The sequence below is a fragment of the Pagrus major genome, chromosome 4 (assembly GCF_040436345.1).
Source record: "Pagrus major chromosome 4, Pma_NU_1.0".
NCBI classification, from domain to species: domain Eukaryota; kingdom Metazoa; phylum Chordata; class Actinopteri; order Spariformes; family Sparidae; genus Pagrus; species Pagrus major.
The window spans coordinates 21282718-21298191 of record NC_133218.1 but is presented as its reverse complement, the minus strand read 5'-3'; the positions used below and the strand labels follow the sequence as shown (position 1 = coordinate 21298191).

Sequence of the window (15474 nt, the reverse complement as noted above, 5' to 3'; positions counted from 1 at the left end):
GTGGGAAACACTGATAAAAGTATATCAGCCGATATATCAATATCAAAATTGTTTCACCTCCCAATATCAGTATCGGCTCCAAAAGTTCAGTTTCAGTTGGGCTCTACTTTATATTGCCTTGCCTTTTTTACTGTGAAGTCCTTTTCAATGCTGATTTGGAAAAGTGTAATGTTTCACTGAATTTGCAAAATATTTTCTCTGGTTTCAAGAAGAGACTAAATTCTCAAATGACTCAAAATGAAGTCATCTGAGTATGAAGCCTTATTTTAACCACTTAACTCCAGAAAACATGTAAACACAGTGACTTTTTGACCGTTATTATAAAACACATAAATAAACAACAGGGTAGTTGTGTCACCCACGCTTTATGACAGTTTTATGTCTTCTGACTGTGCTTGCATGATCTAACCTCAACAAAAAAAGCCTTGAAAAAGCCCTTCTCTTTAGCCCCAGGGATCTTCATTTTTCAAACCAACTTCAAGTAAAGATAGGCATGTAGCAGCATGAAAAATATGCACACAGGACTTGATTTGCCTCCCCACCAAAGCTAATATGAGTGTATGTGTTTACATCTTCATAATGACAATTACAAAACCCACACTGATATGCCTGCTACTGAAAATGTGTTAACTTTAGTAAAACAGTAAAGTGTTCTCACCTGGGAAAAGTAAGGGACTGTCACAATAAAAGAGGGGACAAAAGGTTGTCTGAGCTCTACTGAGGAGACGTATACAATCTAATCTTGATTAGGAATCGACTAACCTGCTTCAAAGAAAACCCCCCTCAACGTCATATATAAAGAGATGTTTATCAAAGGTGAAAAAACATCCGGGATTCACAAATGAAGCAAACCCCTGCCCCCCTCCCTCCTCTTTCACTCTCCAACTGGCCATCTTGAATTTCACTGCCAGATCTCTCATGGACCTTGTGTGTGGGCCCCTGAATCCTACAAGGATCATATTGCCCTTCCTCTGCAGTCCTAACTACACACACACACACACACACACACACACAGAGACACACACAGAGACACACACACACACACACACACAGAAGCCTTAAAAGGCGGGCCCTGACAGAACCCTCATCATCCCTGCGACCTATGTCCCATCTCCACTTACCTGGTTATCCAATTACCATATAGACTATGCAGCTACAACAACACTTCCTTCAACATTCACCCACTCCTGAGCTTTTTTTCTACCCTGACAACATCTCTGCTGGTGTTCTGCTGCGGATCTGCCACCACTGGTGGTCAGATGGATACATCCCGAACCACATTTCAAACAGTCTGACTAAATCTTCCGCAGATTGTTGACTGGTCTGAACCACATGCAGGGCCAGGGAGTACGGGAGGCCTGCATGACTCTATCACACTTCCTCCCTCCCTCTGTGTCTGGCTGCTTTAGTCATCAAGGTCTTGGCCTGTCCGTGCTAAGATAGATTGAAGGGGACACTAAAAATGCAGCTGTGATAAATGGTGACAAGCCTAAACGCTTCTACAAACAGGTATCTGTAAATTTCTATCCCATGTGCCATTTGGCTTCATCTTAGCAGAGACGAAGCAGAGAACTTGAGAAAAGTAGCAGACATGCTTTGAGAAAAGGAAAAGAAAATAAAGCTACTAAGGTGAAGTAGAACATGTTATAAAAGTCAAAAGTAAAATCTGAACTTTGCTATTTTTTTAGTACGCAAGATAATAGGCCTGAAACTAATTATTATTTATATTCTTGATTAATTACTAATGATTTATTAATCTCAATTTTTCATACCGACTACAAAATGTCACACAGAAAAAACAGAATACAGAATTCCCTGAAGCCCAACTAATATCTTCAAACTGTTTTTTTGTTTGTTAGACGAACAGTTTAAGGCCCAAAGATATTTTACTATCCAATAAGATGAAGTAAAACAGCAAATTCTCACAACTGAGGAGGATGTTAGAAGATTAATAATTTACCAGAATATACCGATACCAATCTATACCGTTTAGAGTGGAAGCGATTTGTCGATTAAATTAGCCTACACTGGATTAAGGTCAAATTACTAACTCACTCACTGGTGGATTATGGTTTTTAACACTACATCAAAGTGTAAAGTTGTGGTCTGCAGTTAAATAAGAGACATCATTTTAGATTTATTTCTTTTATTTTTTATTGTACATATATAAAGACAAATGTTATGAAACAATGTATCAATCATGTTTCCTACCTTGCACAGAATGAATGCAGTACATAAACTGGGCCTTCAAATCTGTTGCCAAGATTAACTAAACCATAAAAATGCACTGGAAAAGGATTTTATCTGTAATTAATCCGTAGACATAAACTAGATTTTTTCTTAAAACCCTCTCAAGATGTAAGCACAACTTGACAGTCCTGACCTGAGGCCCGTCAGGTTATTGCTTTCATATAAAACCTGTACATATTTCCTTAACTGCAAAGATCTACAGCACTAAATAACCTCACAAACTAGGTTGTACGAAGAGCTTAATTGCTTCTAAATATTTACACCAAATAAATACTGGGTGTAAGAGTTTCACAGCCGCTTTAACAATCTGACAAAATCTGCTTGTTAAGAAATTGTGTACAAGAAATTCTAATATCACAACAGGCTTCATAATTCAGAAGAAAACCCAAGTTAGACTCTTACTAAAACTTGTCACCTTACCAAACCAAAGTACTGGGAACAACTTGGTTGAGGCTGTAGCCAAGATGGCAGAAAGAGATATAGCGAGAAAGTTCATTGGTTCCTATGAGAGGTTTGACCAGAGGGACAACAATCAGTGCAGCACTTCACAAATCAAGCCTGTGTGGCAGAGTGGACATAACAAACGCAATTCTCGAAAAAAGGCACATGCTTTGAATAAAGATACAAACATACAACGTTTCAATCATTATGCAAAGTATATAACTCCTCAATCAGAAACAGTTACTGTATTCATCCATCTACCATCATCCCACAATATATATATAAAAAAAGGTCATAAAAAAACATGCAATCCATTGTTTTTTAGTTTAGATTAATTGTAGACCTGTGTGTGTGTGGGGGGGGGGGGGGGGGGGGGAGCCAATTAGAGTCATTATTATGTGATTCAGTGCTATAAAACAATAAGACGTGAATCGGTGTTCAAAAACAGAATTGAGATTGAGGGCACCTGTATCACCTGGTTAACTTGAAAATATCTTCCCATCCAAAGCCCTAAACAAAGAACTACAGTTTTGTTTGAATTTCTGAATATTCAGCTGACTTAGATCACCAGTTGTCCCTGTGAGTTGTATTATCCCAAAAAATATCTCTTGCTGTGAAAGTGAAACATGTAGTTCATGCTGTCATCACTCCCTTTTTCGGTCTGTGGAAGTGATTGACCAGTATCATCTCATAGCGACGCACGTAAATCACCTTAAATGTACGTGACAAATAACATCTTAAAGCTATTATAAATACATGGCATGCCACACAGTTACCACACACTCCAAGCAGAAACCACACTGTCCATAATGCACAACTTTTTACGCAAAGTTTATATAGTAACAACAACTAAGATGGTAGAATTTAAGATTTAATCGCAGATCAGGTTAAAAACACGAAGGATAAGTTGATTGTGGTTAATTTCCATTATGGCGATAATAGTTGTAAGAGCTATTTATACATGAGGAAAATATTTGGAAATAATTTACATTCTACTGTATTTTGTTTGCAAAGGATAAGTAGTTCCATAGTTTTATTGTATGCTTAATTAGAAACAATTAGGACTGCAGTCAGCCTCTTCTGATTGATTAAAAGGCATAACATGTTGTCTGTGCTTGTTAGATGGTGGACCATTGGGCTCCCAAGCTCTTGGGAGCCCAATGGTCTTGAAAAACTCAATAACATACAGTCCTATACTGATTTCCTGATATATTTTGCCAACAAGGGGAGCCTGCATCTTTTCCTGTCATTTAATCATTTTGGCAAGGTCAATCGTGACATTAAATTTTCGTATCATCCCATGCATAACTATAAGCAACTTTAATACATGACCTTGTGAGTATTGCAATTATATTGAGAATACTGTAAACTACTGTTTATATTGTAATTCATTATGCAGGTGTAGAACAAGCCTTATTTAATGTAAAATGTGTGTGTTACAATGACTTCTACATTAAAACACATGCAATACCACTTTTATTTGTCAGTCAACAAATGTCTTGGCGCATTTCACTTCTAACGTAGCACAAAGCAGAAGACCTTTTCTAAACCTTACACACTGATGGTGCTTATACTGTTGACCAGAACAAAGTTTTATGCATCACATTATGTGATTTAATGGATCCCAGCCAGCCTTTCAGATGACAGAAGCACAGACTGTGATCTGGCACATGTTCTCATTCACAGTTTGTTAGTAATGGATATAAAGACAGTGTGGTCACTGGGGTTGATTGCTCGGTCAGTCAGATGGTTCAAGTGTTTTCATCTGGTCAGATGTGAGGAGCAGCTCGAGATTCTGCTCATGGGGAATTCAAACACTATTTCCCCTTTACTCAGCGTGTCATGAGACAGTTATCAGTACTATGTTGAAAAAAGGAACGTGCAGATTTTAGAACAAATTAATCAATCTACAGAAAATTAACAGTGAAATATTTTTGAAAATCAGTAGATTTTTGAGGGAGAAAAAAAAGGCAAAACTCTCTTTGCATCTTTTTAATGTGAGAATTTGCTTTTATATCATTGTGAATATAAAATCTTTTTGTTATGGACTGTTGGTCTGAAAAAACATTTAACCACCCCAACATTTTTCTACATTTTATTACATTGGACACATTTCAGTGTTCAGTTTCTGAGTTGTCTTTCTGATGGAGCCTCCATTTTAACCAGTACGGCTGCCTACACTGGCCTGTATACAGCTTTCACTTCACATGTGTCTGCAACCTGAAATGTCTTTTTAACCCCAACTCTGTTTTTTTCACTTAGAAATACATCACTGTGAGCTGGGCTTTGAGCTCTGTCAGATGTCTCATAGGGCACAGCAATACTGCAGGTGAAAGACTCCAGTTCACACTGACAGCCGCTGCTGCTGTTGTGCTGCTTTTACTGCACAGCCAATGGTGTTAAAGGACAATTCTAAAAATTGTTAGTAGTCAAATATTTTGATATTGAATCTGTACTAATAAGGAAACACAGCCTCAGATAACAATTTGCACTTATATAGTTATTATCTTTGATCAAGTTTGAAATTCAGCCTCTGATTATTTCCGTTTCATGAAATGTATCAAAAAAGGCTTCATGATCATTTAGTGCTAAAAGTACCAAAGGAACTTTGATCGAGGCAGTCCTTTTAACTGTGACTGCACTTGAGTGTAAGTAACATTTCCACGCTATATCTTTTAATAGTACTACCGATGAATTTGCATATTCATAGTAGGATTTACATATCTTGGAATGCAAATTACAAGTTAACTTCCTTTTAATTTGTATTTTAACTTGATCCCTTTCTTAAACAGGTGAAGTGGAAGAGCTTCCCCTCGTCTCCTGAACAATTAAAAAAATAAAATTAAAGTAAAATGCATTGGAAGGATCAAGACCTTTTCCAAATGCCCCTTTTTGGGGCAATTTTATGTCAATTATAAAAAACGATGTCTTAAAAATCTGGCCTAACAGAGTACTGCCGTTTTTCCACTGGCACTTTTGGCCGCGCAATGTCAAAACGAGCCGCGCTGATTATGTTTGATGCTTTTCCATTACCAGTTTGAGCCGAGCCGCAATGGACCTGCTCCGGAGTAGGGCCAAGGCGTGCCCGCCCCGCCTCCAAGCATGCCGCGGTGACAACTCGCTGCTGCAGCCAACCCGTAGCAAGCAGCCGTCTCCCCCTAAAATCATACTCAACTAATATATGTGCAGGAAACCTGAGTGAAAGACTTTTTAAAGGTCTGTGTTCAGCTCTTGGTACTTTTGTAGCCTCTAACTGAATCTCTTTAGTTTCTCTTGTCCTGTTTGTTCTTTCAAGCATCTGCTATGTTTCGTCGTGTTCATTTTCAGCTGTTTTGGGAGTCATGTTAAGTGACTGCTGGTGAAAACACAACCTTTCCTGTAATGCTTCTTCAAAATAAAAGCTTTTAAATGACTAAATAACTAGGGGCTTTTATTGTGAAGAAATTACAGTAAATGAAACGTCTTTGTAACGGAATTAGCTGGGCCACTTTGTTAGCAGTGATTCTTCGATAGTCCTGCCGGGACTGGGACAAGCGCGTCACTGGTTTTTGACACACGTAGGCAGGTACCCCAGTTGTAATGGAAATGCAAAACCCCTACTGTGCCGGGCTGCCGCATCGAGTCAGACTGAGTAGAGTCAGGCCAGAAGATGTAATGCAAAAACGGTAAAAGTCTCCTATTTTGTAACAAGGGACTATTTACATCTTGACGTATTTCTGCTACAGACAAAACTAGACTAACTATGTCATCCTGTCACCAACATTGCATCACTCCATTAGGCCAATGGTATGTTGCACCATCTTTTCCTCAAAACATACGATGAAAGATGTTGAAGATAGTGGGTCTCATTCATGAAACGTGAGCAGAACGAATTTGTGTGTAAACTGTTCGCAGACGAAAATTTACGTGCATCTCGCATTCATCAATATTTTAGTAGCTCCGATCTTTTCGTAGCTACTAACAAAATCTACACATGCTGCTGACCACGCATAGTGCTTGTGTAAATTTAAGAACGCACATAAATAATGCTTGTCACTATTGGAAATTACAATTTAAATTCATATTGCGCTCTGTTATGTACACAATACGCAGATGCCTTTGAAACACGTGATATAGCCTAAACATATGATAAAAATATAACACATTTAGTTAAAGTAGTTGGCAATTGGCAGGTTTAAGATCCAGATTAGGTTCATGATTGTGAATTATCTATGTAAATCCACTCAATAGATTACACGTTCTTTCTACATGTTGAATGATGATAATAAAAATATAGGCTCCAGTGGAGGCATGTCGCTGTCTCCGCCAGGTATAATTCCTGACAGAGAGGTCTCCCCAGTTATCCCCGCGATGCGCTCGTCTGCAGGTGATAGCTGCGACTGTGAGCCTCCTCCTCCTGTGGCTGATATATTTCTTTTGTGTGAGGTTATGCGTTTCTTTGCCTCCAGTTTCATGTCAAATCATTTACGCTTCACCTCGGACATGGTTCTTTGGACTACAGAGACAATATTGACGGCATCTGTCACCTCCCTCCAGGCCTTCGCTTTGCCTGTCCCTGTCACACCACTGCTAACAGATGAAAATACATTTTTTTTTCTTAATTCCACTTCACCCAAAAGTATTTCTATCTGCGCTTCCGCAAAGTTCTTTTTTCTTTCTCTCCCTTTCTTTGTTTGCGCCATGACTGACAGGTCGACTGGATGCATCTACACCTCCTTATATGGTGGTCATTGGCAATTCGTGGGCGGGGATTTATGCTAATAGCTGATTACCGGGAGCGCGCTGTCACTCTACGATGGATTGGCATTCACTATCATACACACGTGTTTACGATCAGATCTGAGTTTCCCGCAGTGTTCATGAATCCGGAGTAGGTTTTTAGTAGCGTAGGCTTTTATGTGCACATCTACGCACAAATTTACTAACGTTTCATGAATGAGACCCAGTGTGTCTAACATAGTTACACTAATGCTGCACCACACTTGGAGACCATTCAGTGAAACAGCTAATGTAATACTAGTACATATTTGCTACCAGGGACATTTACAAGCCAAGTTATCTTAATGACACCCCTAGAGCTGCAAAAGAAAAAAAAAAAAAAGATTTATTACCAGCAATTTTGATAATTGAGTAATCGTTTCAACGTTTTTTCAAGCAGAAATGTAAAACATATGCTGGTTCCCGCCTCTTGAATATAAGGATTTGCTACAATGGTTTTAAATCGAAATATTACAAATAGGCGCTTTTGCTTTTCATTTTGACAACAAATCCTCTGCCATCATCTTGTCGGTCAACTCTCTTTACTCCCGTCAAGTTGTAAGTGACAGTGCGATCGGCAAGAAATATAAGCGGTGTATGCGCGAACACTGTGTAACATTAGTAACACCAACTACCACATTGTCAAAAGTAAACTGAGCACTTGCAAAGCAATATTGCTAAACATTAAAAATACTTACTAAACCATTGAAGTAAAACACCTTAAACTTTGAATTTCTACCAAACTCAGCTTGAGGTAATATTTAATTGTGAATACTGGGCACAAGACTCCTGCAATCATTAGCAGTTAGAAGCTGTGTGATGGGGGGATGGGACTAGGTGTATAAGTGGAGGGCAGGGTTGGGGACTCAGAGAAGGGAAGAGAGTGTTAATATTCTCCCATCCACAAGTCATCCTGTTTGGGAGAAGGGGAACCACTGACTGGCTCCTTTCACCTCTGCTGACCAAGAACAAAAGTATCATTCAGTTAAAAATGGACTGAGGGCACCAATGGTGAGGCCGGCAAGCTCCACCGGCAGAGTGCAAGACCCCTGACGCCACCCCTCCTTTTCCCCTAAGTCTCAACCTTGTTCACGCTATGAAAGGACCTAGCACTACTAAGATGCAAGCTGCAAAAGCTCCCTCAAAATGTACAATAGTTCACACAGGTAGGATACCAAAAAGAAAACCTACACAGAGACTCAGGTAAACTGCACTGAAAAGGAGTGTTTGCTTTGTTACTGGCTGAGGGGCCTTGTCTTTCCTCTCATCTGCTTTTTTGTGAGAGGGCTGTTTCCATTACAGGTGCCAAAACTCAAGCCCATGTGGGCTGTAGGTAAGAGTCCACTCCAACGCTGTCATATGATTTATTGGAAAATGTGTGGTCCTCCATTACCGTAAGTGTTTTCTAAAGCAAAGGTAGACAACAATAGAATTAATAGCCCAAAACTCTCATCCTTCTACGAGGAACTTTCATGACCTTTGGGCTCTGTTACTCTTACAAAACACTCCCTTAACCCTCTCCGTTTCTGCTATACATGTGTGTTTGTATCTGTCGAACACACCTTCCTTCCTGTTGTTGGCACAGACTCAGACCAGATTTTTCTCAGTGACTCTATTCAATCATACTGATCCTAAAGACATGATCACTGCAAACAAATTCAGTGACAAATGTTTTAGAGAGGAAACACTCATATATGAGATTTTTCCTTTACACATCAGCAGGGCATTGTGGCTGCATTAGCCCTGAGAGAAGGAGCCCTTGCAGCTGCAATATGTCTCACTAATCCATCATGATCCCTAACCCCAGCGCTCCACATACAAAAGACGGAGGGAGTGGGAGAGGACAACTTAAGTTCAAGAGACCAGGAGAACAAATGAGAGTAGGACAGAGAGAGGGACAAACAACCTTTCACATACTTTTCAGAGTTTGAAGTGAATACATTAGGCAGTTCAGTGTTTAAAACCTGTCACACAGCGTTTGGATAACCGACTGTGAGACTAGAAGATAGCACAATCTTGAAAATAACATATTGTTTTTCATTTTGGCATACAAAAAGGCCAGCAGAGAGGCAGGAATGGCTATCATATCGTTTGTGAAAACATTGTAACATGTTTTGATTGAGATGCCAGACTACACAGAATAAATTGGAGTTTTTTTCCCAGATTGGTATGCTAGGAGCTTCAGTGGGCCTAGTGTGACATGTCTTGACAGCCTGGTGTATGAATCCACTTCCTCCGGTTGCTTAAAACTTCTTAATAATGGTGAATTAAAGAGGCACAATAGTAGTTCTGGTGTAGCTAGGCTTGGGCCATCATTCTTGACAACAAACAAGTACATTTACACTTTTAGGCCATGTGGCAGGGAATCACGGGTATTTTGACTTGACTAAATAACACATTTTAAAAAAACCAGCGCTTAGGTAAACTTTAAAATCATAATCTCTTCTATGCCCTTTTTTCAAAAGGGAGCACAGTAATTACAAAAAGTCACATTAAATTGCTGTTTTCAATGCTGTTGCAGAGGTGGTTACTTTAGTTTATGATTAACCCAGAGGTTGTGAAACTACTGAGGAGTTTCTTCATGGGGCAATCATCAACTGTATCGGCACCACTACATAAAGGTCTAACCTACCTTGTGCACTCCACTTTTTATAAAAATTAAAAATCATGCCCTTGCTTGAAGCAGTAGTTAAGTCAAACTTGTCAATCTGTTAACGGCACAAGCATGACTCCTAATTATTTTGTACTACACATAGAGCACTGGGAACAAGGCACTGCTGGCTACAGTCCATGCAGCATTACTCACCCAAATCTGGCCCTATGTGTGACCTCAGCACTCAGTACATTACTTTGTGATTCGGTCACATTGCATTTCACACCCAAACCTTAATAAGGATAAAATCTTAATGCTATGTCTTAACCAGTTATCCTGCAGCAGGCTGCAATGAAAATTAAATTTGTCAGGGGCCAAACCAATATTAAAATCCAATAACAGACAGCACTGGCCACAGTTTGCGCAGAAGACTTAACGTATGTGCAGTAAAGAAGAATTGCAGAACAGAGAGGCTCAAACTGTGGAGATACACGATTTACATGCTGGTTTGGCCCCCGATCCTTGAAAAAGTAGGGAACTTCTACATCACAAAAACACATTTGAAGACAACCTGCTGCTAGAAAAAAGGTAAATAATACTGACTACTGAGGTCTCAAATAGGATTAAACTAAATCATGTCGATCATTAAGTGGAGACAAAATCTCATCGACATTTACGAGAGCTGAAATGATTTATCAGTAAACAGAAAATTCTGATAATTGATCAATCACTTAGTCTTTAAATGAGGAAAAAAGCTTAACATTCCTCAAATATGAGGTTTTGCTGCTTTTCTAAGGTGTATATAATTGTAAATTGAATATCTTGGATGTTGCTCGGAGAAAACAAACAATTTGTCAACATCAGATTGGCTACAGAAACTTGTGATGGCATTTTTTTTCACTATTTTGACAACTGACAATTATGATCATTATCGACTACTTTGCTACTTAGTTTCTCAATCAATTGTTTGGTCTAAAAATCATCAAATGGTTTGAAAAAAATCACCAATACAATTTCCCAGAGTCCAAGATGGCATATTAACATTGGATTTATCCAAAGTGTCTAGTTTACCATCATGTATGTCAAAGAAAAGAATCAGACCTGAACATCTGCACAGAAAAGTAAGTTGAAATGATAAGTCGGTTACCAAAATAGTTGCAGTTAGGTTTTCTGTAGATCGATGAGTGCGCTAATTGGTTTATCTAAAATAAGTGATAAGATTTCTTGAAAACATTAATGATAATGACGAGAACATAATCATTAATTGCAGTCATTCTACATGACAATATGAGGAGAAACTGTGAACTGATTTAATATTGTTTCAGAGGAAGGATGAAACTTTTTGGCTGCAAGTTGTCAAGCTTTAAAGGTGCACTATGTAGTTTTGGGGAGGACATTTTAATCAGAAGAGAAAGATCATCTTTGACTGAAAGAAACTGAATAAACAAACTGACCTTAAAGGACGACACAATTTCATACTGTTTCACCTGTTTATATGTGGCGGACCCTGCCACCTTTCTAGCTTCAAAACAGTGTTCTGGGGATCTTATTTTCCTCTGAGAAACACTTGTTTATTCAGTTATGGAAAAAATAAATAATTCTGAGTTTGTATTATTACCTTGATTTTAAATTTCTGAGTTTGAATTTCTTCTCCAACACTACATAGTGCCGCTTTAAGTTTCTCAATTCACTGTTTAGTCTTGACATCATCAAAAATTGGGAAAGATGACCACTACTTTTTTCAAGATGGCATACTCAAACTGCCTATTTATCCAAACAATACACCCAAACCCCCAAACTATCCAGCTTACTATCATATATGTCAAAGACAAAGCATCAGATCTGCACACTGGACCACAACATTGTCCAATCGCTTGAAAAATGATAAGTCGATTACCAAAATAGTTGCTGGTGGGTTTCCTGTAGATTGATTAAAGCACTGATTTGTTCCAACTCTAACATAAGAGATAGATTACTGATAATGTAGAGCATGCAATCATTAGCTACAGCCCTACACTACAACATGAGCTGATTTAATATTGTTTCAGAGATGGATTTAACTTTTTGGCTGGGAGTTGCGAAGCTTAAACTAACTGTGTGTACTTCACCTGATCACTGTAAGGACCTTGAGAGTTGTGACACTTTAAATGCTGACTTTAAACACTTCCTAACATCTTCATCAGGACATTTTCCTCTGGTTAGCCATTGTAGGAAGTTCCCCCTGTGATGTTGAATGCCCCATTATTCACTTGCGATGTAAACACAGCGAACATCCCTTACTCGGGCCTTTACAGAGAGGCGTTTTATAAGCGTACAGGCGTATTTAGGGGTTATATTTGACTGTGGATGTCGGTGAAGTACTTACAGGTAGTAGGTGAAAGCACTGAGCCCGGTCGGGACGGTGGTCAGCCCTCTCCCGGAGCAGTCTGCACCCCCATCTTCATCGCAGCTGCATGAGGGCGAACAAACGGCCGTCGACTGCCCTTGACCGGCGGCACCAGGACGAAGGAAACACCACAAACATATCCAAAACAAATCCACACGCATTTTTCCTCCTCGTCGGTTCAGGTGAAAGCGATTTACAAAACAAAAAAGAGGGGAGGGGGGGGTTGTTTTGTGGTTGAACCTATTCCGGACGTCGACTTCTTCTTCTCATGTGGTCGGTCGGTTGGGGCACGAAGAGATGAAGCCTAACCGACGCTTTTCAAAACAAAACGCAGCGTCCGAGCTCTTCATACATTCAGCGGCACGCACACGGTCCCCGGTCAGCAGCCCGGCGGTGTCCTCGAGCGGGCTACCTTGCTGTGAAACATTTTCTCAAGCCCCTGCGTGTCGTACGAGTCCATGAAAATAAAGTAGCAGGGCTGGCGACAGGAGCGGTAGCCTACCTTGCGTTTTTTTGCGTTTTCGTTGTCCCATTAAATAACGCAACCACAAAAAAAAAAAAAAAAAAAAACGAGCGGTGGCTTTCAATGCGGCTGATCCGGTGGTGTGGGTCGGAGAGGGGGGGGGGGGCAGTGAAATCTCCAGTTAAACGTACCGGACAGTTGTGAGCCGTGCTGGGTTTTGTTTCCTAACAGGAGCTCACCGTCAGTTTTCAGCCATTCCTCACGCTCCCCTCCTCTGCTCCAGACATCAACAGCATGCTTGTAGCTCGGCAGGCACCCTACCGGACAACCTGCAGCAGCAATGGGCCCGGCCTGTGCAACACTGAAACCTGCACCACCACCACCACCACAACGTCAGGGTCTGCCAAACACACTGCACTCCCACCAGCTACGACTTACAGACAAAGTCAGATAAAACTGTGAACGCATGCCTGGAAGTCCTGTATAGGTAATGAGCCGGTAATTCCTTGGAAAACAACTACTAACCACTTCTCAACCACAAAAGCCACATTTAGCTGTTTGTTGTGTGCATCAGCAGAGGTGGAAAAAGTAGCATGCAAGAGTTTTTACTTCGGCATTGTAGTGGTGGTGGAGTGTAATTAAATACTTTTACTTGAATACTGTACTTAAAGTGTTATTTCCAGGTAAAAAGTACACAAAAGTCACAGTTTGGTGAAAGTAAAAAAAAAAAAAAACATCTGGTAAGAAGAACTCAAAAAGCTACTTGAGTAAAAGTCTTAAAATATCTGATATTAATGGAACTTTGGTATCAGAAGTTATTTACTCGCAATAATAAACAAATAAACAACAATGCACCCTTTACATTCTGTAATTATATTTGTACCTCATGTACATACATGTAGAGATAGATATATACACATGCACCTTATCCCATGCAGGCAGTCTGCAAAGTAACTAGTAACTGCAGTTAACAAAAACATGTAGTGGAGTAAAAATTACAATATGCACTTAAAGGCCCAACACAGTTGTTTAGTGTCAGTTTGAGGCAATTTGAGTAAAGGTTAAAGTAAAAAATATCTAAAATAGTAGCCTACTTGAGTAAAAGTCTTAAAGTATCTGATATTAAATGAACTTTGGTATCAAAAGTAATTTACTGGGAATAAAGACAATAAACAACAATACACCCGTGTTGCCTTTATATTCTGTTATAATATTTGTATCTCATGTACATACATGTAAAGATAGATATATACACATGCACTTTATCGGTGCACTCTAACGGTCCTATTTTTTTATTCTGTATACTCTGTTTTTGTGTTTCTTTATTTATTATTGTATTATTATTATTAAATCTTATTATATACATTTTACTTACCAATTGCTATTACCATTTCTGTAGTGGAGTCGAAGCAAAAGAATTTCTATCGAGTGTACTTGTACAGCCTGAGTGACAATAAACATCTTGAATCTTAAATGTCAACGTATCACGTATATTTACATGTGTACTATAGGATTACCCACGTGGAGGATTATCACATTCAATAGTCAGCATTTTTCTGATTATCCGAGTCAGTGTTTATTATTGGCAATAAAATAAATCAATTTAGAAATGCACTGCTGTGGCTCTAATGCAACATGCAGTCTACAAAGTAACTAATAAATAAAGTTGCCAAATAAATGTCGGAGAGTAAAAAGCACAATATGTACTTAAAGAATAGTTACACAGGTGTTTAGTGTCAGTTTGAGTAAACAACTTTATTTAGGAAAGTGCCCCACCACAAGTCACAATTCCATAATTATGTATGGAAATAACATAATATTAAACTTTATGGAGCAAACTCCTAAACCAGTTAGCAACTAATTAAACTACCTACAGCTAGTTAGCACACCATGAACAAGGAGGTTTTGGGGCACATGTTCTGGGGCCCTGGAGCATCTGCTTGTTTTGCACAGTTGTTTATCCAGCCTTACCCATACACATTTTCAAAATATTAAAGCATCTTTCAAAAATATTCATCTGTGCAAGAGGCAGTCAGATACTGAAGGTAAAATCACAATGTGAAATATATAACTTAAAGGTGCACCATACAACTTTTATAGGCCTATTAACAAACAGAGACAGAGCTCTCGATACGAGGAATAGCGGTTTGCAAGTGCTAACATGAGTTTATGATATACTTTAAAGCAATACGTTTGGATGGATGGAAGAAACCTCTGGAAGAGCCACAGAGGAGGGATCCCTCTCCCAGGATGGACAGACATGCAGTAGATGTCACATGTACAGAACAGAACAACAAAATCACAACTTACAATTTGCATTGACAGAATATCTGATACAAATTATAATATGTAAAGTGTGTATGTGTACCAAAGTTAAAAGTACAGAGTTGATAAAATGTTAATGCATAATAAGAAGTATTTATGTGGCTCATACTACTCATTTATTCAGTCATCATGATTTAAACAGTTATACCTTGAATTCAATTATGTTCATCATATGTTTATAATGTAAAATCTTTTTCTGGGAAGTAGCCAGATGCAATAAATGTAATGGAACAAAAGTACAAAGTAAAGTGCTTTCAC

General features: G+C 39.0%; 1 protein-coding gene across 1 annotated transcript in view; it reads right to left on the bottom strand.

Moving 5' to 3' along the window:
* lgr4 (leucine-rich repeat containing G protein-coupled receptor 4) overlaps nt 1-13233 on the bottom strand; it is a 40570-nt gene extending 27337 nt beyond the window's left edge. Inside the window, exon 1 of the mRNA XM_073463987.1 lies at nt 12408-13233. Coding sequence (XP_073320088.1) covers nt 12408-12589 — 182 coding nt within the window. The 5' untranslated portion in view covers nt 12590-13233. The remainder of the gene's footprint in view (nt 1-12407) is intronic.
* Between the last annotated feature and the right edge of the window lie 2241 nt (nt 13234-15474).